At 36.7% G+C, this 25,080-nt stretch overlaps 1 protein-coding gene across 1 annotated transcript in view; it reads right to left on the reverse strand.

The window, feature by feature from the left end:
* Window positions 1–72: 72 nt before the first annotated feature.
* The window catches only part of rprd2b (regulation of nuclear pre-mRNA domain containing 2b), a 28,848-nt gene continuing 3,840 nt past the window's right edge, over window positions 73–25,080 (reverse strand). The window contains exons 2-10 of the mRNA XM_067400389.1: window positions 4,766–4,895; window positions 4,520–4,689; window positions 3,908–3,960; window positions 3,685–3,811; window positions 3,428–3,603; window positions 2,880–3,165; window positions 2,477–2,776; window positions 2,153–2,353; window positions 73–2,034 (exon numbers count right to left, since the gene is read on the reverse strand). Coding sequence (XP_067256490.1) covers window positions 77–2,034; window positions 2,153–2,353; window positions 2,477–2,776; window positions 2,880–3,165; window positions 3,428–3,603; window positions 3,685–3,811; window positions 3,908–3,960; window positions 4,520–4,689; window positions 4,766–4,895 — 3,401 coding nt within the window. The 3' untranslated portion in view covers window positions 73–76. The remainder of the gene's footprint in view (window positions 2,035–2,152; window positions 2,354–2,476; window positions 2,777–2,879; window positions 3,166–3,427; window positions 3,604–3,684; window positions 3,812–3,907; window positions 3,961–4,519; window positions 4,690–4,765; window positions 4,896–25,080) is intronic.

Below are 25,080 nucleotides of genomic sequence, written 5' to 3' on the forward strand. Positions count from 1 at the left end.
CGATTCACAGGTGATGCTAGCCATCTACACTGCCTATTTCAGGTTGTGCAGAGCCTTTAGCACTCATTCTAAGATGCTAATATCGAGGGGGCAAGAATGGTCTTTTGGGAGGGTTGAAAGGCCCACTGCCAAAATTGGCAGCGGAACGTTTTGTCCCAGGCAGGACGGGCTCACGGTTAAGGGAGGGGGGCGTTAGGGGCAGGGAACCTCTGGGAAACTGTGGAGAACGGAGTGCATGATGCTGGTTTGGTAAGTGAAGGAGGGGCAGAGGGGAGGAAGGGCGGCGGGGTCTCTTATTTGAGGTGTTGAAGGGTAGGCGGTTGGGGATGGACAAGTGTGGACGAGGTTCACCTGCTGGGGATGTAGGTGTGGTTGGGGTAGAGGGTGATGGTGGTGTGGGACTAGGGCCCTCTCGAATTCTGCCCAGGAGGGGTGGGGGAACTCCAGGGGTGCCAGGGCGATGAAGAGGTGGGGCGTGGCGCAAGGCAAACTGCTCTTTCACCGTGCCTGGCCGTGGGGGTTCACCTAACAAGGAAGGGAGTTGGGGTTTGCCGCCTCTTGGAGGGGCACTACTGCCGCTACCTCCAAGTCCCGTTCCATCGGGACGAAGGTTAACAGGTGGGTAGGGTAGGACTCGGTCTATGTGTACAAGGACACCACCAACCATAACAGAGGAGGTTGGGGAAAGGAGGTCTCTAGGAGGGGGTGGGGTTTGAGGTATGGGTGGAAGTGGTGGTGGGACACGAGGAATAGAAGAGGGAAAAAAAGGAGGGGGAGGATGTTGCTGAGGAATGCCATGAGAAGGTTGTGTATGGTCCTCGTTTGCGTAGGGTGGAGGTGGGTACTGCAAAGGGGGCGGAGGATGAGCAGGAAGAGGTGGAGGAAGAGAAGGGACCAATCCCATTTCTTCAGAATTCTCATGGCTGTGACTACGAGGGCGATGTGGAGGTGGGGCTTCCATAAACTCCTCCTCTTCATACCAGGCCCCACCCACTCTAGAACCAGCACTGCTTCCTCTTCTTGGGCCTCTTCCAACCAAGCGGATGCTTTCCACCGTCTGAATGCGGTTGCCGTAATCGAGGGTTTCGATTGCCACTCCCTCATTAGAGGATGAAGAAACAAGAGTCTCAATGCGATGGTAGTGGTCTCCATTGTCAGCCGAAACTTTCCTCTCCTTGTCTTTCATTCCATCTTCAGATCCTCCACTTGTCTTGCGGGAGGCTGTACTTTTCCCTCCCTCTACGTCCATCTTTGATTTGATTCTTTGATCATGCACCATGGCCGTTGATGGAACATTCAAACCCACTCCTTTTCTCTTCAGCCCTTCTTCATCATTGGTTTTGGTCACAGTCTTGACCGATTTAGTCGCACTTGGGCTAAAGGCAGCAAGTCTTGAGGATGGTGGGGTGCGGTAATCCCTATCTTTCCGCTCATTTTCTCCCAGAGTCTCTCGTGGAGTGATCACTGCATCCCAGGGGTCACTATGATAGGCTGTAGGTGAAAGGTTATGCCCTCCAGACAGACCTGCACTCTGGGGGTCATTGAGGACATGGGGTGAGTCCATGATTTCGTCTTGAGTGGGCGTGCTACCGCTTTCATCTCGGACAGGGGTGCCGTCCAGATTGTCCCCACCAACTAGGAGAGGGCTATTGCTGCCCACGTCATCCAGACCAAGTCCGAGAGCGCTGAAACCAGGATTCCCTTGAAGGAAACTGTTGATCTTAGACTCCAAGCTGGGCACTGCCACAGCCTCGCTCTCACTTTCTGCCTCTCTCTCTTTCTTTTCTCGTTCCCTTTCTTTCTCTCTTTCCCTCTCCTTCACCTTCTCCCACTCTTTCCCTTTCTCTTGCTCAGACTCTTGCTTGAAACTGTTGCCTGTGGGCTTTAGGGGCTTCGGTGTTGTTGGGGTGGTTGTGTTGGAGGTTGCTGCAGCTTTGGTGATGGCTGAAGAGGATATAGTAGCAGATGAAGATGGACCAGAGTCTGGAGTTGTGAGAGAGCCTGAACGAGCTGATGAAAGGAGAGATGACAAACCTGCAAGATACAGATTTAATATATATCAAATTAATTGCTGGTTCAAAAAGGTTTCCCAAACCCTCCCCGTCTTCCACTGACAAACAGATTAGAAAAAAAATGGTGTAATGGGTCCTACCCTGCAGGTTAGGGCTGTGAGTCTGTGTTTTGGTGAGAACATTCAAGATGCTCTCAGGGGAGAAATCCACTTTGGACAGGATGTTGGCCAGAGGATTGGATGAGGGAATGCTGCCAGGGGTTAAAGGAGGAGCTTTGGAGGAGGCGTGGTTGGATGGTGTGGTAGGTGTGCCAGGGGAAGGACGAGACACAGGACTGACACCTTGGTTTTGAGAAAGAAGAAAACACTCATGAAAGGAGCTATAATGAACCAAGTCTTCTCAAACTCTTTTCAGTTTTATTTATTTTTTATTTCTGGAGCCCGTTCTGCAAAAGGAAAACTCACCAGTGGTTTTCATTGCATTAGAGAGAGAACTCAGAATAGAGCTGATCTTGCCCAGATCCACATTGGCCAAGTTCACCGGCAGGGGGGAGGGGCTAACGACAGGGGCTGGTACAGGTGTGGTGGTCATGGGTGAGGTGTTTGCAGGAGGTGTTTGATTGGTTGATGACCCAGACTCCGTCTTTGTGGGAGTAGCTAAAATCTGGGATGGTTTAGAAGCAGTGATCTGGGAGCTTTTTGTTGCGGAGGCATTAGTCATCTTGGACACAGATGGAAGACCTGACTTTTCTTTCCTCTCATCAACTAGAGGACAAAAAACAACTACGTCAGTAAAACAATACATTTGTGTTGTTACATGGCATGCTAACATTTTTATTTTGTTCCCCTCCTCTCTGCTTTCTCTCACCAACGATTCCAGCGTTTGCTGTCGTTTCCTCTTCCTCAGACATATCCATGTCCTCAATATCTCTGTTGTCCTTCTGTTGCTCCAATCCTTTCCCCCCGTTTCCATCTCCAGTGCCTGTGTTCTTTCTGGAACTCATGCCATGGAATGGTGACTCTGAGCCAGTGGGGGACGGGGCATCCTCGGAGGGGGATGGGATAGGAGAATCATCCAGACTGGGCAGTGTGGCCTTCAGAGCATCCAGCTTACGCTTCAGGCTACACACGCGATTTGCGAAAGCTTTATAAGCCTACAAGAAGCGGTGAGGGGTTTGAGAGAAGCACAATATTAGGACACATGATATAAATTGATTGTTAGTAGATCAATAGGCCAATATTTGGCATTTTGACACTGGAATCAGGCACTAACCATGCCCGCTTGGTTGATGAACAGAAGTCTAACCTCAGAGAGAACATTAAATTTTTCAAATATTTTGTGTAATAAGTGGTGTTTGCCAAAGCAAGCGTGTTCACAAGTATGTGAACAAATCTAGTATAGAGTTGTGGACTCACATTGGCAACAATTTTGACCTCTTTGTACTGCATCTCGTAAAAAATGTCTGCATTTCCCAGTGCCTCCAGCAGTGGGGGTCCTGCCTTCATCTGGCCCTCCAGGAACGTCACAAATTCCTGCAACTTTGTACTTCCCTCCTCAAAGTCCTTTGAAAACTTATTCCCTCCTGCTTTATCTGTGGATGTAAGGAGAGAGAATCTGATTAACCTATTTTTCCACAGTAATATAGTGCAGTTTTTGGGAAGTATTTCATTACCTTTTAACCTCTTGAGGGCCTCAGTGCTACAGACGTCCACTCTGAGAGCAGCTAGCTGCTTCTCTCTCAAATCACTCTCGTCCAGAGAGTGCTTGTATGACATCAGCCGGTCTACAAAATCATGCGGCTGACAATGAGGAAAAACACATTAGTTTAATAATTAAACACAAAAATAAAGAGGCAGCAAAGGTTCTGCTAAACCTAAAGACATATCATAACTTACTACAAACTCTGCAACAATTTTAGACTTCAGAGCAGATTTGGGGTTGACTGGGGCTGCGGAAAGGGGGGGGGGGGAAACACATGGTCAAGTTAAGAAATTATTTTAACACTTGGTCACTTCATGCATTAAGATTTATTGTATAGCTAGTGCTTTAAACCAAACTATACTGGATTTTAATTGCATTACTATTAAGTATTACTTAATGTTAAATACATTATGTACTTCATTTATTTTCAGCCACATTAATTTTTTTCCACAAAACAAATTACAAATAAGTGTTTGAAAATATTGCAAAGAGAGAATCAGTCTTCAATCTGATGGTTTACTGTGCTGGATATAGCAAATGATGACAAAATAAACATTAAACAAGACCAACTGTGTATGCTTAATTTCACTTTATGTGTGCATTAATCGTGTTTAAAAAATTTGAATCTATTGACAGCCCTAATTTCATACAAAAATGAAGTTGTTTTTATTTATTTATTTTTTTTTTTAGAAAGAGGGTCCCCTTAAAGAGGATCATTATATTTGGGGTCTCTGGCAAGTTTAAAAACCTCTGCACTAGACTTGACTCCAGCAATGAAACTTGAAGCATACAGTTCAAAAACTGACCAGGAGGAGGAGGTTGCTCTTTCACTTTCTCCTTTTCCTTTTCCTTTTCCTTCTCCCGCTCTTTCTTCTGCAGATTGGCTTTCAGCTCAGAGATCAGCTCCTCAGGATAAACATTCCTCTCCTGCCAAATACTGAAGATCCTGTCCACTGACTTGCACACTTTAGCGTCCCTACAAGCACACATAGAGTCAGAACAGAATATACTTCTGTACCAATCACACACATAAACACATACGATTTACTAACTTGACCAGCAGGGCGGCATCCGGCAGCACGTCAGCGAAGGCGGTTCGGTAAATAATAGCGTTTTTCCTTTTGCAGTTCTGAATGACATCATTAGCAAGGTAGAAGAGATTTAGCCTGTGATTGGCATCCGCTGCATAAAGAACAAAAGGAAAATGGGGAAAAAATTTGTAATTAGACTGTAGCACTAATATAATAGAAAGAGAAAGGAGGCACATGCGTAAGAAATAAAACATTTTGGTAACACTTTATAATAAGTATACAGTAACAGAACTTACAAATCATTTGCAAAATGTTAGTTTATAGTTGATTCATAGTTTATATATTGCAGTCTCTACGTTGTTAATTAAATAATAATAATTTTGTTAATTACAGTGACAATGAATGAAGAACTCACCATTTGTATATAGTCTATTAATATATTATCAATGTAGAGACTACAATAGACAGTATAAAACTATGAATTGACAAAAAAACTAATAGCTTCCAAATGATTTATAAGTACTTTATTACTGTATACTTATAAAGTGTTACCAAAATTTCAACTTAAAGATCTCTACTGCGCTATTTATCTCATTTATGTACAGTACAGTCCAAAAGTTTGGAACCACTAAGATTTTTAATGTTTTTAAAAGAAGTTTCGTCTGCTCACCAAGGCTACATTTATTTAATTAAAAATACAGTAAAAAACAGTAATATTGTGAAATATTATTTCAATTTAAAATAACTGTGTACTATTTAAATATATTTGACAAAGTCATTTATTCCTGTGATGGTAAAGCTGAATTTTCAGCATCGTTACTCCAGTCTTCAGTGTCACATGATCCTTCAGAAATCATTCTAATATGCTGATTTGTTGCTCAATAAACATTTATGATTATTTTCAATGTTGAAAACAGTTGTGTACTTTTTTTTTTTTTTTTCAAGATTCCTTGATGAATAGAACGTTCAAAAGAAAAGCATTTATCTGAAATACAAAGCTTCTGTAACATTATACACTACCGTTCAAAAGTTTGGGGTCAGTAAGAATTTATTTTTATTTTTTTGAAAAGAAATTAAAGAAATTAATACTTTTATTCAGCAAGGATGCATTAAATCAATCAAAAGTGGCAGTAAAGACATTTATAATGTTACAAAAGATTAGATTTCAGATAAACACTGTTCTTTTGAACTTTCTATTCATCAAATAATCCTGAAAAAAAATATTTTACACAAATATTTTGTAAAATTGTACACATTAAATGTTTCTTGAGCAGCAGATCATCATATTAGAATGATTTCTGAAGGATCATGTGACACTGAAGACTGGAGTAATGATGCTGAAAATTCAGCTTTGCCATCACAGGAATAAATTACTTTGTCAAATATATTCAAATAGAAAACAGTTATTTTAAATAGTAATATTTCACAATATTACTGTTTTTACTGCATTTTTAATTAAATAAATGTAGCCTTGGTGAGCAGACGAAACTTCTTTTAAAAACATAAAAAAATCTTAGTGGTTCCAAACTTTTGGACTGTACTGTATATGGTGCCAATAGAGAGCAGCTGAAGTGAATCTGCCATGAATATGATGTATGCATCAGTGTCTCTGCACACAGCGCCCGAGCTGCTCTCTCAAAGAACACTGCTACTTTAAGTGACTGTTCACAATTTATTGGTTTTATATGGAGTCACATAGCTGGCGAATGATAATTATTCAATATTTTTCATAGATTCACAAGTGCTGAGAATCCATCCAACACTGAAGATGACAAGCGATGCTGAAGTGGTCTCACATCTTATGCGCCATCAAAATAGACATATGGGTTTTTGTAACTGAATAAGTTACATACAGCCAGAATTACACAGGGCTATCAAATTAAAATTCAAACATTGAACAAATATGCTCATTCAGATGCAAAAACCGAATTTGAATTAAAGATGTGTGGCAAGCACTGCTTAGCACCAAATATACTTACAAAATACTGTCAACAAAAAATATGAATTAAAAAAAACAACAAAAGAACACTGCAAGATATTATAAATGTACTAAATGCTTTTTGAAGAAACAACTCTAGAAATAATATGATTGTTTTGTATAATCAAATCTAAATTAATCAGTCAGGACTGACACACTTGAGCTACAGGAAACGAAACTGAGCAGTGAATGAACCAGTAAACACCAGTAAACCAACATGCTTTGTTCACCTAAACGCATCCTATCCACAAGTTTCCTACGGCCCATGAGGCCTTGCGTCAAACGTGGGAGCGTCTTCCGGTTCGAAGTAAACAAGCTGGACGTGACACTCATTCATTCAACAGTTGACAGTGATTCAAGATTTAACGATCCAAACTTGCGAACGTTTGTCTTTTACTTAAAGATTTAAGATTCCGGCATCAATATTTGAACAATGTTTTACAATAAAAAAATGTTACAGTAATAGTAATGTATTAATTTATGTCAGGAGTGCACATCAATCATGCTAAATCTAACTGATATTTATATTGACATAAAAAGAAAACAGACCTATTCAGTTGCGCCTGCTTCCATTTATTTGCGATCACAAGAATGCAAAAAACAATTCCAGTAAGGCTTTTAAATCTAAAGGCTTACACATTTCGAAATATATTGATAACATACCCTATGTTTACGTCACTTTTCTGAGACTTTCTATTGATTTTCCTCTAAATTATGCGATGATTGATATCCGAGGATGTTTGCGCGATCTCCGTCTATCTATCCTGATCCTTTCAGCCAGAGCAACAGAGGGAGCTCATGAGCAGACAACAAGAGTTATGAGTTATACGAGTTAACCGTAGTGTGAATCTGTGAAACATGCATAGACAGTAAAAGAATATTATAATAAAAATAAATTAAATATGCATTTGTCAGGAATCAACAGGCACAGGGAAGAGACAGATAAAACATTAAACCAAATAAATACACGATTATAATCACATAAGAACTGTCTTCATTCCTCAAGCAGTCTCTAATATTTTCCATAAGTGTATTATCGCAGTGGTTAACATAAGTAGCCTTTAGCATCGCATGCAGTGGAAACACGACTGGCTCTGGCACGCACCACACGTTAGGAGTCAATAACATCATAAGGCTTTGGTGCTCGCATCAGTGACAGGAAGCACAGACAGCGGGTTGTTCATGTATTGCAGGGCCAGGATGATCTTGTAGTCATGCAGCAGCACTTTTGTGGAAGGTCAGTAAAGTAAAGAGCAATTAAGGGCACGAAAACTGTTTATTGTATTGTGATATTAATGTAGTAAACTGAGATGTTGTCCCTGAGCACTGTAACGACATCTCTCATAAAGATTTGAAACTTTACAAAGTAAACAATGATCCAAAAAACACTTAGCCTCTTCGCTAATTAGAACACAAAATACCATTGGTATGCTACTTCCGCCGCCTCACCGGAAGTTGTACCCACGTTCTCTTTTACAGTAGCGCCCCGCGGAAACAGGTGGATACATATGAGACTAAATCACATAAATACACAACACAAACATCAGAACAAAATGAAGCGTTAACTTGTCATTTTACGCCGGACTGCTTCACAAACGAGGGTCAATTCATGCTGAATTTGCACAAAAGATTAACATGATGGCACATGCTAGTGGATGAGTTGAATCAACTCGACAGCAACTACATAGAAACGTTTAGAAACGTCCAGCTTCATTCTAAAAGTTGTAACTTCTTCCCGAGTCTCTCCATCAGTGTCGACTCCGGTTTGAACAATGTAAGGCTGAACACCGTTACTGACAATCCTCATTTTGGCTGCGTGAGATTCTCCAGATTTGTTGTTGTTGAGCAACCGAAGCGTGAGGTGTTAAAGCTCCGCCCTCTTTTGGAAAGTGGGCCAGGAGCAGCAGCTCATTTGCATTTAAAAGGACACAAAAACTGCATGTTTTTGCTCACACCCAAATGGGGCAAATTTGACAAGCTATAATAGATTATCTAACACTAGAAATGGCCAGAAAGCTAGGTGAAATCTTTTGATTAAAAAAAATTGCGCATTTAATTTTTATCTTAAAAGGTCCCGTTTTTCGTGTTTTTTTGAAGCTTTGATTGTGTTTATAGTGTGCAATATAACATGTGTTCATGTTTCGCGTGTAAAAAACACAGCATTTTCCACATAATTTACTTATCTGTATACCGCTGTTTCCACTGTCATAAAAACGGGCTGATGATTTCCTTGTTCTATGAAGTCCCTCCTTCAGAAATACGTAACGAGTTCTGATTGTGCCAGAAGTTCCTGTGTTGTGATTCGACAGCAGCTTAGCGCTCCTTGCCCGGAAAGGTCACGCCTCTTACCATAACGTGTGCTGCACATAGTTTTACATGTGGATTATTGTGGTGTTGTGCCGAATGAACACAAAAGACAATAATTCGCGAGAGACTGAACTCTTTAATCTCCACAAGCAGCGACAGAAAATGTACAACGTTAGCACTCACTCAGAAGAGTACCTCATACGGAAAACGGCCATATACATAAACATAGTCCCCTCTTGTGGCCATTATGTGCAATGCCGTCCAACATTAACTACTGCAGTAAGGATACCTCAATTATAATTTTCGGGAACCGAGTTAAACATAAATTGTAACCATTGATCTCCAAGTACAGCATCCCTGGGAAGGCCAAACAAAGGTGATTGGACTGCGGGATAAAAATAACACCGTTTCGACGACATGGCGACAAACTCTACAAACGCAACTCTTGCTCTTCTCTGTGGGAGTGCAACAAGACCACGCCCCCTTTTTTTGTGTATTCCTGTGGGCGGAGGTTAGTCAAAAAACTGTTTTAGTGACGTCATTAAAGAAGGAATTAGAGGGATGTAGTCCAAACTGGCCGTTCGATGTAGGCGACTTCTGTTAAATAAAATATCTCGCTTGGCACTGAACTTTGAGCTTTAAAATTTAACAGATTTTATTTATACTCTAACAACAACAACAACATTACACACTAACTAAAGTTTGAAACATGGGATCACGAAGAACGGGACCTTTAAGTGCTTCTACAGTCTACTTAGGCTAATGCCGTGTCCTAACCAGACATGATGCGATATACGATTCCAGCGACAATTTATCTGTCCACACCAGACGCAACAATGAGATCCGACAAAATCAATTAAAAATGACAGCCAATCAGAAGTGTGTGGGTGGAGCTATCTCTGCAAGCGTACTGCACTCACAAAAATAAAATAAAAATCATAAATTACACTTTTTTTAACATTATTAAAAATACATACTGAGTGACTGATACAATCATTGACATAGAATACCCTTGTTTGTTCACACTGAGTTCACAGTTTGAACGTTCTTGTTTCCTTTAATTTATTTTCAAGATCTGAGGTGAATTAGTCGCTTTCAGTATGGCTATATAGGGGTCACGCAAAATCATACTCATATTAAACTTAAATTATTTTAACATTAAATTAAGCACATAATCAGCACCTGAGATTATCATTTTCACACTTTGCATGTTGTTGTTCATTACTGTGATAATCTGATATGAAAAATCTTTTAAATTGTCATTTTTATTACGAAATTCATACAATACCGTTGTGGTGCTCTTTAATGTGGCGTGACAGATCACTGTTGCTATTCATGCGAAGCAGTGTGCATCGCACATGAACTGACCCTAGCTTCTGCTACTATAGCAATATATAAATAAACATGAATAAACATCAAAAAGGTATATTAAGAGATACAGTACAACTTACAGAAATCCACATAATGTCACCTGTAATCACTAGTGTTTCAACCACAGAAACGCGTCAATAAAACAGCTTGTAAACAATGTCACTTAATGTTACATTTACCTCAGAAAAGCATTCAATTTCCAAAAACTCATTAGTCAGCTAGAAATATGAACTTAGATATAAGAGCATTTTGCTAAATATATTCACTAAATTGCATATTCGTTGTATTTTTACTTAACCTGTTCTTCAATATTTAATGTGATTGAAAACTAAATTAAATTCAATATGAACTAAATTCATATTATAAGGTGCATGTTTATAGTTTGGGTTCAATTTTTATTTTCTACTTAAAGACAATTTTGTGTTTGATTCACTGATAGTTTTTATTTTCATTAACAATCATAACCTTGTTGCATAATCATGAGCAAAAGCCCTCACCAAATACTTTCATGTATATCACAATTTTCCTGAAGTATTGTCCTGGTCTGAAAAAACATCTGGTCTATTTCATAATTAATGAACGTTATTATAAATGATCAAAATAGTTTTGTTTATTATGTTCATAAGGTTGATCAGCCAGTTTAATGCATCTTGTTAGGTTAAATGGAGCAAAATATTATGCATGTCTAATGTAATGTGTCATGTATCAAATATAAGTGAGCATTACATTATGTGAGAAATTATCGCTTTCTCAGCAAATGCACATCTGTTACTGTTACTTTATTTATTTTTATTTGGAGCCAATGTTCAGTTTTTATGTTAGTTGTGATAATGTGCTGTCAGACACATATAAGCCCACTCCAGAATTTTCACATTTGCAAGGTACTAACTTAATTTCAGTTACATATTGATTCAGATGATTGTAGTTTAGGACTGAGAAACTACATTTGAATTATTATCACACGCTCTGCAAATTAGCACTCCAGTCACGTCACATTTATTTATATAACACTATTCAATAGATTGCTTAAAAGCAAGCAGCTTTACAGTATCAAACAAGAAGAACAGTGTCAGTGCCTCATATTATCAGAAGCACAACTTCATTTTGTACTATAAAGGGGCTATCCAGTGTGTTCATGTTTTCACCCGTGGAGGTCTTACCTCAACAAACTCTACAGACGAAATTAGTCACAGTTCCACACGAATGAAGGCGGAGCCTCGGTGCACACCTCCTATTACGTTATCGTCATGGACCAATGGTAGTACGAAGGTGTTTTGCAGCTGGAGTGAACTTTTCCTGAAAGTTAGCTTTGGCAAGCCATTTCGAACTTCCAAACAGAACACACAACGAGCTTCGTTTTGGCCTGATTTTGTTCTAAATCGCGTCACATCAGTTCGTTCTTTGATTTTGTTTATAGTATATCGTTATAAGTATATCGGGGCCACAAAATTGTCTTTAAGTAGAAAATAAAAATTGAACCCAAACTATAAACATGCACCTTATAATATGAATTTAGTTCATATTGAATTTAATTTAGTTTTCATATTTTCACTGGTTCAAAGGTGGGGTAAGCAATATTTGAAAAATGCCGTTTGGAAGTTAGTCAGACCGACACACCAGCAAACAACAACAAACGTGTAACCAATCAGCATTAGGGGGCGTATGACTTTCGAAAGAGAGAACGAGCAAGAGGAAGGTTTGAAGAAAGAATGCAGACAGAAAGATGAGACAATATAAAAGAGAAAAGCTCAGAAGAATATCACTGGAATGAAGGGTTATGACCGGGCAAGATCTTTAGGACGTGCAACAATCGGCTAAATCATCATGGCTTCTTTGTTGTTAGCAAAATATGCTAAGGTACCTCATTCTCACTTACCGCTACAATTTAAGGCCAGATGCGGTAGAGAGAACTTCTGTTTCGGTAATGAGAATGTAATCATACAGGCTATTTATAAATATATATTATGAATTATTAATTTAAATATTATTTTCTAACTGTTGGGAAGCTTTAGCAAACGCTAGGGTGACAAATTTCAGATATAAAGTTTACAACAAAAAAAAAATAAAAGTGATGGTAAGTCTACACAAATGTGGATGCCCACACACACACGTTGGCACATCTATCATTATGAAGACTTTCCATAGGTGTAATTATTTTTATACTGAGCTGATATTTTCTGTTTCCTAGCCCCTAAACTCTCACAGAAAACTTTTTGCCATTTCACATTTTTAATAAACATTGTATGTTTATTTAACCATTTGATTTACTGGGACAGCTCATAATGTAGGTGTAGAGACAAATTGTGCAAATTGAAGACAATTAGTCCTCACAAAGCAACTCAACAGAAAACACAGGTTTATTGCACTATAAAAGTGAATCTTACAGTCTTTGAATACCGAAACACTTGCAATACGGGATGAGTTAAGCCGCGGTCGCACTAGACTTTGAACGTGCAAAATTTTACCGGATGCTGTAATGGTCGTGATATGACGTCACGGTCTACAGCGTCTTTTTTATAAACATGAATTCAACACATAACTTAAAGTAATACATTTAAAATGTAAAAATATAGAACCTACTCGACTTTACTGCAAAACATAATTCTTTTAATTCAGCCAAGAGGTCATGCCGTGACGAATCGATCTTCTACTGGTCGCACGTCTTCATGTCATGCGAATTCGCAGGTCAGAGTTCACCAAACTGAACGCAGCGAAATGCGAATTTTTTCGCACAAGCTTGGGTTTCCGGTCTGACGCATTCGCATGCGTTTGAATGGAAGTCAATGGAACGAAAAGTGCAGTGTGACCGCCCCTTTACATGGGATTATTTTAAGACATGTTTGGATCCTTTTGAATCCCATGTTAGAATTTTCTAAAAAGAATAATGTCACAAATCACTGCCATTAAAAAGGTACAATATGTAATAATTTTGTCTGCTAGAGGTTGCTAGAGGCCTATTCAAAACAAAGGCGTAGCTTGATGATGCCAAGTTTTAGAGCGGTTTTAACAGTTGTGCCCTTGTCTATTAAAACATGTAATATATTAAAGCATCTTTGGTGTTTCCATGGTTTTCTACAAAATAAAAACAGAAACCGAGGGTAACACGGGTGTGACGCAATTGACAGGCGGCTACTCACACATCCCGGAGCCTTGGTTAAAATTTTCTCATGATTTACAAATAGTTGGAAACATTTGGGATATTGTAAGTACTCAAGTGAACAAAATATATAACATTGGCCTAACGGTTTTTGGATATTAAAGTTAGTTAAAGTTATTAAAGTTCAAGCACGAGTAGTAATCAGTAGTAATTTAAAAAAAAAAAAAAAAAAAAAAAAAAACGGTGAGAGGTGAGACCTGAACAGCACACGGTGCTATCTGTGTTTAAACTAAACTCATTTAAGACTTGCCGATTTAAACCTTCAAGAACAAGACGCGAAAGAGAGCTTGCGCGCACAAGCTTATTTCAGTCAGCGTGCAAATACTGAGTTCTCTTTCAAGTCTTGCGCTTCAGCAGACAAATTCATACAAAAATTATGTCAACATGCCCGTCTTAGCGAGTATCCTAGCAAACATGGCCGGTTATGTCTTAAGTGAACGTATAATAGTCGAGAAAGACAGCGCATGTGTAACAGTATATGTATCGTGCATGTCTTATAGGGGAAAAAAAAATATTCCTGCTGCCTGTTTTTAATGTTAAATCAAACCAAACAAACAAATAAAGAAATCGCTCACTGCTCTTGACTGAATAGTTTTTGTAACTTCAATAATGATCAATCTTTATTTATTTTATACAGTAAAGGTAATATGCAGTGATATTTTATATTTGATTACTTAATCCATTTTCTGTACATGAGAACTACTGTTCGATACCTGAAAAACCTGAAAAGCACTGTCCCTGGATCTGTTTTTTCGCTCTTTATTCTTTTTTATGTATTATAGAAGTATAGAATTGGGACTCGGTATCGGTAGATACTCAAAATCAAATGACTCGGACTCTAGGGCAAAAAAAAACGTGATCGGGACATCCCTAGTTTAATAAATGGAAAAATAGTAGTTTGCTTTTAGATGCATGTGCAGAATCTATACAATATGTTCTTTAAGGTTTGCCACATTTTGAAAATATGTCAGGTTTAAAAAAAATAATAAAAATATTTGATTGTAAATGGCAGCAGTTGTTTCGGTAATGAGAAAAATCAAATCCAAGCCAAATAAAAATGTTAATTTAAAAATATATATTATATATAAATTAGTTGATGCAAACATTTTTAAAATTTGCAGGTTTGAAATCTTTGGAACTAAGATGTCGTGGGAATCACCCCCCTAATCGACTCTCATAAGCATAGATTCAGGAACATCACAGGTGTTTTTTATAAATTGTAGTTTGATCAATACCTTCTGGGTTGTTTAAAAGACTAAAGCCATCGAAATTTATCAAAATTTGACAAAATGCTTTATTTTACAATAAAAGATTTTATTGGAATGATTTTTTGCATGATTTGTTACATTTAGCAGATTTTGACTCATTAATAAGCATGACATGACTTGACTGGAGTTCAAACTTCTTTTTACCCCTAAGCAAAGGACCAAAAAAAGAACATTGCTGTGAGTATATCGGGGCTTTAATACTTAAAGTAGCATTTGGAATCAACCATCAAGGGAAAAAACAAAATGCTGTTAAACTTTAGAAAGAGTCAGTGTTCTAGCCCTGTCATAAGAGTCTGGCACTGGAGAAGCCCATGTGATTTATTGGGTGCGGTTAGAAAAGTCTGACACTTTATGATAAAGGACAAACATTTAGTTGAGAAGGGTGGAGTCATCTGACTTTAGTCAAAGACATTCTACTATACATTGTAACTCATGCTGTGTGTAATCAGATTCCTAAAAATGTCCTTCCTGAAAACTGGCTCACTCTCTGCGGAGCTGGTGCTCCCTTTTTGTAGTGTCACTCCAGTACACAGCCAATTTATTTATTCATTTTTTATTATTTATTTATTTTTTTGATAACTTCATTCACTCGAAAGTAAGAGTTTGAATGAACACCAGTAAACCGATGTGTTAAAACTCAGGCAACTAAACCAATTATTCACAACACTGACTATGTTTACATGTGTACCAATAATCTGAATTATTTCTAGTGGTGCAACGAATCACGAAACTCAAGGTTTGGATCATATTATGGTTTTTGAGTCATGGATCGGATCATTTTTAGAATCCGCAAGAATAGAATAAATAAATAAAATACAAATGAAAACGAGGGTTTTGAGGCAAATGTAACTTTGCTTCCCATTTATTACTTACAGAACACCAAGTACTTTGATACCACAGCAAAAACTTCTAACTAATAAAGATCAAACATTATTAAAGACAAGTGAACAGACAGCAAAAATAAGAATATACAAATTAAAACAGAGATAAATACTATAGAACAGTTATGGTCTAAGAGTAGAATTTAGGCAGAGAAATTAAATTATTAATTAAAAAAAAAAAAAAAAAAAAGTATAATTGTCTGCATGCTTAGTGTTAAAGGGATAGTTCACCCAAAAATGAAAATGTGATGTTTATCTGTTTACCCCCAGCGCATCCAAGATGTAGGTGACTTTGTTTCTTCAGTAGAACACAAATGATGATTTTTAACTCCAACCGTTGCCGTCCGTCATTCTTATAATGCGAGTGAATGGTAACACAATTTATAAGAGTCAAAAAATATGCATAGACAAATCCATATTAAACCCTGCAGCTCGTGACGACACATTGATGTCCTAAGACACAAAACGATCAGTTTTTTTTGCGAGAAACCAAACAGTATTTATATAATTTTTTACTTCTAACACACCACTATGTCCAACTGCGTTCAGCATTCACTTAGTGAAGTCTGATCGCGCTCTGACAACGGAAGTGATGTCTAGCACTCATTGAAGTATAAGTGTGAGACATCACTGACGTTCTCACAGCACGATCAGACTTCACTAAGCGAATGCTGAACGCAGTTGGACATAATGGTGTGTTAGAGTATTAATGTATTGACTCTTATAAATTGTGTTCCCATTCACTCGCGTTATAAGACTGACAGACGGCAAAGGGTGGAGTTAAAAATCATCATTAGTTTTCGACTGAAGAAACAAAGTCACTTACATCTTGGATGTGCTGGGGGTAAACAGATAAACATCAAATTTTCAAAACGCTATAAATCCATTTGGATTAATTTGAGTAAAAAGGTGTTTTCTTTACCAAGAAAGTAGCCAGATAAAAACCACAACTTTCTGTTTCAAATTTTAACATAGCATCTTTTGGTTATAAAAACATAAAAAAAAAAAATAGATTTTCAAAAGTTTATTATAAAAACATATTATTTCCTCCCCAAACACGTTTTTTTTTTTTTTTACAAAATGCAATTAATCCATCAATATAAAAGTTGTGTTTCATATTGAAAATACACAACAAAGTAAGTTGATTCACATATATGACAGTTCAGAGGCTTTGACAATACTAATCTTATATACAGGCATTTGATTAAAAATACATTCAGTCGTCGCTCCCAAGATGAATTCAACAAGTCATCTTGTTAATGTTATAAATTACTCGAGTGCCTCATCTTCTTAATCTCATCATGTAAATGATTACATTTTGGCTTACATTTCTTCCCCAGCAAAGAAACCACCTCAGGTTCATAAATGCTGTCAAAATTATAAATTTTGCTGTTTTTGTTGATCACAAAGTAGATGAGGAAAACTAGGATGCCGGGTGTATTCAGAGCGCCGCCATTTATGTTTAGCGCATGGAATGGTGCCTTGTGATTGGATATATCGCATTCTGCAGAGAAGGGAGAGTGGCGTTTTTCACGTTTTGGAAAGTAAGTGAGAAAACATGACAGAATAACATGGTGGATATCGCATTTTGCGTAAAATTAAATAACTTGTCAATACCGACCAAATACAATACTGATTTTGGTGGAAACTCAATAGAAAAAAAAAAAAAAAAAAAAAGCTGTTTATCGCATTTTGGAACCAAACTTTTCAAATGGTTTATTATTTTGTTTCGGTAGTGACAAATTTGGGGAGGAAAAATATTCAAAAATTTCTGAAAATACAATTTGAGAATTAACAGCACAATTACTAAAAATGTGTAGCAGTGATATTATACATTTTGCATGCATACAAAATTTGTGGAAAAATAAATTTTTTTCAGAAAAAATCTATAAAGCATACTGTGCCAATTATCGTACACAATGTATACATTTGAAATGTTATCCATGTTATCTTTATATAAAATGTACACAGTTTGTAATAAGACAATGACCTTAATGCATTGTTTATTATAAACATGCAGTTATGAATTACAGTGAGGGGGTTCTAAATAGAAATGACGACATATGTTTGTTCCACTGTATTGTTTTGATAATGAACAATCTGCGATGCCACGTTTGCAGTGCTTTGTTGTGTGTGCGTGAGGCGCCAGCGCGATCAAACAGCAGTCTTTGCAAGGGACATGCCTCATTGGTTCATGGCCAGGTCAGATTACGTCAGAGTTTGTTGTCGTTTGTTAGAAAAATCATACCACACTGCGCAGACATTCCACGACTAAACAGATGCCAACAGGGCTATCACACTAGCTGCGTCTCATTTCAGACTGGCTGCGTCCTGATCCAACAAACTCCAACAGACGTGTTTGTTGGCGTTTATCTGTGCAGCGTAAACTGGCCTTTAACTTTAGCCGCATTCTTTGTGGAACTTGCCAACTAGCACATTATTAGGAAAGGTGATTTGCAAAGATTCATAAAAAAATAAAAAATAAAAAAAACCTATAATGTTACTCACATCTTCTGGAAGTACTGATCCATCCTTCAGGAACTTTTTAGCAAAACAAACTTTTTAGTGCAGACTAGACTTGTGCCGATATTCGGTAATGCGATAAATCGCGATAATGAATATGCACGATATTGTAATCGTCGGCACTTCAGAATACCGTAAATATTAATTTTCTACCAATTATTAATTTTTTATAAGGCAATTAAGAATACTTTACCCATCAATCGTATAAAATGCACAACACCGCTGTATTCTGCGTCAAAAGGACACGCGCTCAGATGTAAACAATCCCAACGTGCACGAGAAGCACATGGCGGAACGAGTGAAGGAGACGAGCTGAATGAAAGTGCGCGTTCACTCTCTGAAAGCAGAGGGCGCTGATGGAACAGCAGCGTGCAGCGGTTACCACGGAAACCGTGCAAACAAAGTAACTGCGCTAGTGAAGTTTTTAAATTGCTTCAAACAGCCATTCATTTTTTTTGTAATCTCAAGTATACTGAATACTTAAAAAAGACTTAAAAGGATATTTTCAAACTTCATTAGTTAACATGTTAATTCATTATCACTAAACTGACAATAAAAATACTTATTAATTAATGTTAATTTCTTAGTTAGTATTTAATAACATTACTAAAATCAAAATAACTTTTTTTAATGGACCTGAGACAAAACTAACAATGATCAGTTGTGTTTCTAAACTAACATTAACAAAAAAATAACACTTTCTGTAACAAATGTAGCTATTGCTCAATCTTAGTTAATGCATTAAATAGAGTAAAGTGCTATCTGTTGTTCTTTATAGCCTAATTGTTTTATTACAAAAAGAGTTCTTAAACCTGTTAAACTATGACAAAAATGGTTTTGCAACTTATTTTAATATCGTGATAATACCGTATTACCGTGATAAAAGCTTCATCAATTAATCGCAACATGAAAATTTGATACCGTCACATGCCTAGCGCAGACAATCGTATATAGGTAGATCCGGGGAACATTCCCTTCAAAAACCAAATGAATCCACTGCATCTTCAGCGGTTCAGATGTCGAGAGTAAAGGACGACTGCTATGTTAATTCTTATATCCACTAACAAAATGCCTCAGTTGCTTAGGAGACATTCTTGTCTACACCTGCGCGGCGTCGAAACAATGGCGGACTGTTTACAGCTCACTCAGGGCGGGTCTATGCTAAAACGGCAGTCAAGAGTTGTGGGAGGGGCCTGTGCACATTTACGTCACTTTGCCAAGAATCTGAACAGCTTGATCTGACAATGTGCTTATGATTTGTGGAGATAAAAAAAAAAAGAAAAAGCAATGGGTGGATTTTTATCATTATAGGGTGTTTGTTTAGACACTGCCAACACACATTTATGTCCAAACACCAAGTAAAAGTGAATTTTGCATCCGATGTCCCCTTTTAACCGGTCTCCCTCAATGAAACTTAAAAGGACATATATATCTAGAGTAGGGCTGGGCTATATATCGCATGCGATCGTCACACGCATTCCGTCAGTAAAGCCGGTTCCCTGATTGCCTGCTTTCAAATGGAGCGGCATTTAATAGACAGAGCCGTAGTTCACTGATAACCCACGCAATATCGCAATATCGTTCATTATCAAAGGCGATACATCTGCGATATGAACGCGATATTGCGTGGCTTATCAGTGATTTACGGCTCTGTCCACCACAACACATCCAAGATTGAGAACAATGCACGCGCACACACACACACACACACACAGAGAGAGGTGAAAGGATAAGGCAATACAATGAGAAATACAATATGAGAGCACAAACTTCAGTACAAAACTGACTTTTGTATTAAAAAAAAAAAAAAAAAGAAAAATGCTTAACTTGGAGACAAAATCTATTTTTATTGTTATAATTATGATTTAATAATGTAGATTACTTATGAAAATTAGTCAAAATGAGTCAAATAGCATATCAAATAGCAATAGCAAACAGTAGAGCTCTGCAGCCATGTTTAACAATGCTATTAAAATGTAGATAACCAAATAGTCCAGATCATGGACAAGCATGTAATCAAGCATGTAATCAAATACATAATACCAAATGTGAAATTTTAAGGATCTACAATTGAGAAACTTATATTGATTGACAATTGTTATTATATTGAATATTATCCTTAATGTATGTCAAGCTACGACCCTGCTTATCAAATTTAAAATGAGAAAATACTTTTTTTTTTGCTGTTGATGTTAAAGAATGTGCATCCAAAGCAACATCAAATTCCACATGATCAATCATCATTTGTAAAATTTAATCAAATTAAACAGATGTCTTTGAATGGCAAAATGTGACTGAAATTTAAACAGCACAATTGCGGTTATCTCAAATAACCTCGTGAATGTTTTTTACAAGTTGAAATCTGGTAATTACGGTAGTAACATGGCGTGAATGCAAATATATGTGAATTTTAACATGTAAACAGCACATTGACGACGTCAGTGCTTCCCACACATAGACCTTACTTGGGCGGGCCGACCACGTATAATAACGGCCTCCGGCAAGTATATTCGGAGACACATTTTTGCTTTTATTATTTTTATCCTTATACTTTTATATCCGCGCAAGATAATAAAACCATCCGCGATCGATTAACTATTCTTTTCGTACCTGCTCGGTATGTGTACGTCAGAACTGTTTACTCCCGCTAACATTCAAACGGGCGCTGCATTGTGCAAAGTCACAAGATGGCGCTGTTGCGCTTTCTACAAGCTCGCGCAACAGCGCTTCAGACTGCTTCAAAGTGATTCTCAATCAATGAAAAGTGCAGATTTATGCCAAGCGATTGCTAATGAACTCAAGTTGATGAATAATTACAATGTCTACTTTATGGCTTTTATATAAAATGTTTTAGACGATTGTAAGAATCTGAAGGATCAGCCTGCAATAGTAAAGACATTTCAAAATAAGAATACCTGTGTATTTCAGGCTTGTTAATTAAAAGACACACTAAGTTTTTTCTTTTTCTTTTGGGCATTATTGGAATTTTGGTTTCACAAATTGTATTTAATTTGATTTCCATTTAATTCATAGTAAATTATTGTAGTCTCCCCCACAGGAAGGAAAGACTAAGAACATTATTTGACATATATTATTAATTTTATAAATTTTACTAGTAAAATCAGTGTCCCATTCACTGAGAGAGACACTATATGACAGCAAGGAGAACATAGAAAAATGTGAACCATTTAAATGCTGTAATTTTGCATAATTTACAATGCATAAAAATGCATAATGTTAGCATGTAATTAAATGTATATGTTATTTAATTTACTTAAAATTAACTTCAATATATAAAAATACTGTTAAAAATCACACATTGTTTGTTTGTCACATGTAGAAGACCATTTTTGTGCCGTGGGTAATAAGAGGATTTTTCACCCGGCTACCACCGCAAGTATATTTCAAACCTGTGGGAAGCACTGGACGTGTTGTTTGCATGCCAAATACATGTTGTTTACAAGTTCCATATGACTGTTAAAGAGTATAGCAAACCAGACACATCCTTCTGTACGCATTCACAAGTTTAAGCAAAAGTGGCAATCCAAAACAGTGAATCAATCACCACACCTGCAAAAGTTCAAGAATGACCACAATGCTGACAAGATCTTATCTCTAGCACTCCTTGTACACACATGAGTCATCACAGGTGCATAACTAACACATCATCTTATCAGCAAGCCATATCTAGGGATGCAGCGATACCATTTTTCAGAACTGATCCGATCCCGATACCAAAAATTATGAGTATCTGCAATACCAATTCCAATTTTTAAATCAATGTGGAAATTCTACACCTCTTAGTTTATGACTACTTCATTAAAAACACATGATAAAAAAAAAAGACAAAATTATATTAAATTAGGTTAATGGATAATTCAGCAGCAAGAGATATTCCAGAAACATCATGAGTTCACAATTTTATAAAACAACCCTCTACACTGCTAGTAAATCACTCACGTGTGACTAAATTTCACGAGGAGACAAAAAAAAAAAAGTGTTACGCACCACTGGGAGCGCCCTCTGTCGCCTTCTCTCACACACACTTACTCACCGTGAGAGAAAGAGAGCACACGCAGGGCTCATTGACAGAATTGTCACTGTCCCGATCTGACCAGTGCTGCCTCATCATAAAAGTTTATCATTTGTGTGCGTTTTTTAAGCCTTGCCAATTTAAACATTCAACCGCAGGAAGATGCAAAAGTCTTGCACTCTGTATGAGAAGAAGTTTTGTGTGCACCAACATCCAAAGCACACACCCAGCCGCGTCGGACAGCATCTGAGTACTGAATTGAGAGCTCTTTCAAGTCTCTTGAACTGACAATTTCACACAAAATTGTCAAAATGCCCGTCTTTTATTTTGCAAATGATTAATCGTTGCACATACCTAGTAACAATATACTGAATTTGTGCGTTAGTCTTAAAGGGACAGCAGCCTAATATTCCTGCTGCTGCCTGTGTTTTTAATGATAATCAAACAACAGACTACCTGCAAAAAAATAAATAAATAAAAAATGCTCGACTGAACAACTTCTGTAACTTTAATAAGAATTAATCTATATCTATTTATACAGTGAAGACTATGCAGTTCCTTTACATTGATTTATTCAATTTCTGTAACTAATAAACATAACTACTATTAGATCTACCTAAAAAAAAAAATGAAAAGTGCTGTTTATTTAAAGGTGCAATATGTAATATTTTCTGTCCACTAGAGGCCTTTTCAAAGCATCTTGGGACAATCTTGGGACATGTGGTCCAGGGATGGGCCTAAAAAAATTATCACGATAATTTCAGGTATTTATTGCGATAACGATAACAATGATGATAATTTAGATATATATATATATATATATATATATACCATAAACTTGATAGTCATTAGTCAGCAAGAAAAATAAGAAAAAAAAACATTTAAAACAAAACGAACTGGATTAGAAACTGAATTATTTAAGTATAAGTATCATAACTTTATTATTATAAAATATACCTAAACTGAGTGCTTGTAATCAAACGCATCATTTTATTCTGGAGACTGAACTCGTTCTCTGCTGCCACACTGGACCTCACCACCTACTGGGCAGGGGTGGGAATTACATTTACAAGCTACATCAGCCTCAGTAATCTTTCAAAATGACGGACGGCCTTCATATTTTTTCCGTCATTGCTAAAAAACAAAAACAGTTAACGCGACCTCATATTATATATATATATATATATATATATATATATATATATATATATATATATATATATATATATATATATATATATATATATATATATATATATATATATATATATATATATATATATATATATATATAAATATATTATATATAAATATATTATATATAAATATATATATATAAATATATATATATATAAATATATATATATATATATAATATATAAATATAATATATAAATATATTATATATAAATATATAATATATAAATATAATATATAAATATATTATATATAAATATATTATATATAAATATATTATATATAAATATATTATATATATATATATATATATATATATATATATATATATATATATATATATATATATATATATATATATATATATATTTATATTTATATATATAAATATATTATATATAAATATATTATATATAAATATATTATATATAAATATATATATATAAATAAAGTCACACGTGGCGCGATTGTCATGCCGACCGTAACAGCCCTAACTGTGTCAAAAAGTAACAATCCCAACTATGTCTTCAGATAGTTTACAAAATATATCTGACGCAGCTCTCCGTGTACGCGCTTCGGATGAGTACACACAAATCTCCTCACAGCGCGCGCAAGTTCTCTTACAGTTGAATGTTTAAAGTGGCAACTGGCAAGGTTTAAATGAGTTTAGTTTAAACAGTAGCAACGTGGGATGTTCAGGTCTCACCTGCACTCGCGCGCTATCAAAACCCGGGTGATGATGGCGTGAATGACATACGGCTCATTCACTGAACATTTGTTTATAGTGATTACCGTAGCTTGCTCCACATCTGATTTTCTATAACCAAACCAGTTTCAAATTGTGAAGGGAACTCTTCGCTTAACAACAAGCTGCTCCTCAGCCTCACGTCTTTCGTCATGCTTGTTTTAACTCCACACGTGAACAGTGAATTGGTCGCGCACGAAATACATCAACAACTAGACTTATCGTAATTATCGCGAGGTGACAATTTTTTATCGCGAGGAGAATTTTCAACGGTATTTATCGCAAATGATAATATCGCCCATCCCTAATATCGTCTTCACCTCTACGACCAGTGGAAAAGAATTGGGATAAGAGTCAGGAAGAAATCATGTTCACTGATGCGATTATTAATGTTACTGTAGTATGAAGCAGAGCAGGACCAAGTGCTGGAGCGATTGTACAACACACGCCTTACGAGCAGCAGAACTTTTATTATGCTACAGTCGCCAGTGCCGCTTCCGCTTTTCTTGTCATAAGTATGAGGTAACACAGCTCTGTTTATCATATTAGATACATTTGAGTGTGTTGAAAATGATGTTAGCAGCCGCCGAGCGAACACACACTTGTTACACACTTCAGTAAGATAGATCAGTTTTAGAATATATTAAATGCTGGATGGCTTGTTTTGATAAATGGCATGCAATTAATTTTAAAACATATTGTATGATGGAGAAAATGCTGTATTACTGTTACTAAAAAATAAAGCTGCATCTGATTATGCTATGTTAGCTACTTCACAAAAGTGTTTTTCTCTAAGGCATGGTAAAGCATGGTACTAGCAAAAAATCAAGACAATTAGGTTTAAACAATAAGACTAAACATGTTGAGCTATACAAC

Source organism: Chanodichthys erythropterus, chromosome 2 (assembly GCF_024489055.1).
Source record: "Chanodichthys erythropterus isolate Z2021 chromosome 2, ASM2448905v1, whole genome shotgun sequence".
NCBI lineage: Eukaryota > Metazoa > Chordata > Actinopteri > Cypriniformes > Xenocyprididae > Chanodichthys > Chanodichthys erythropterus.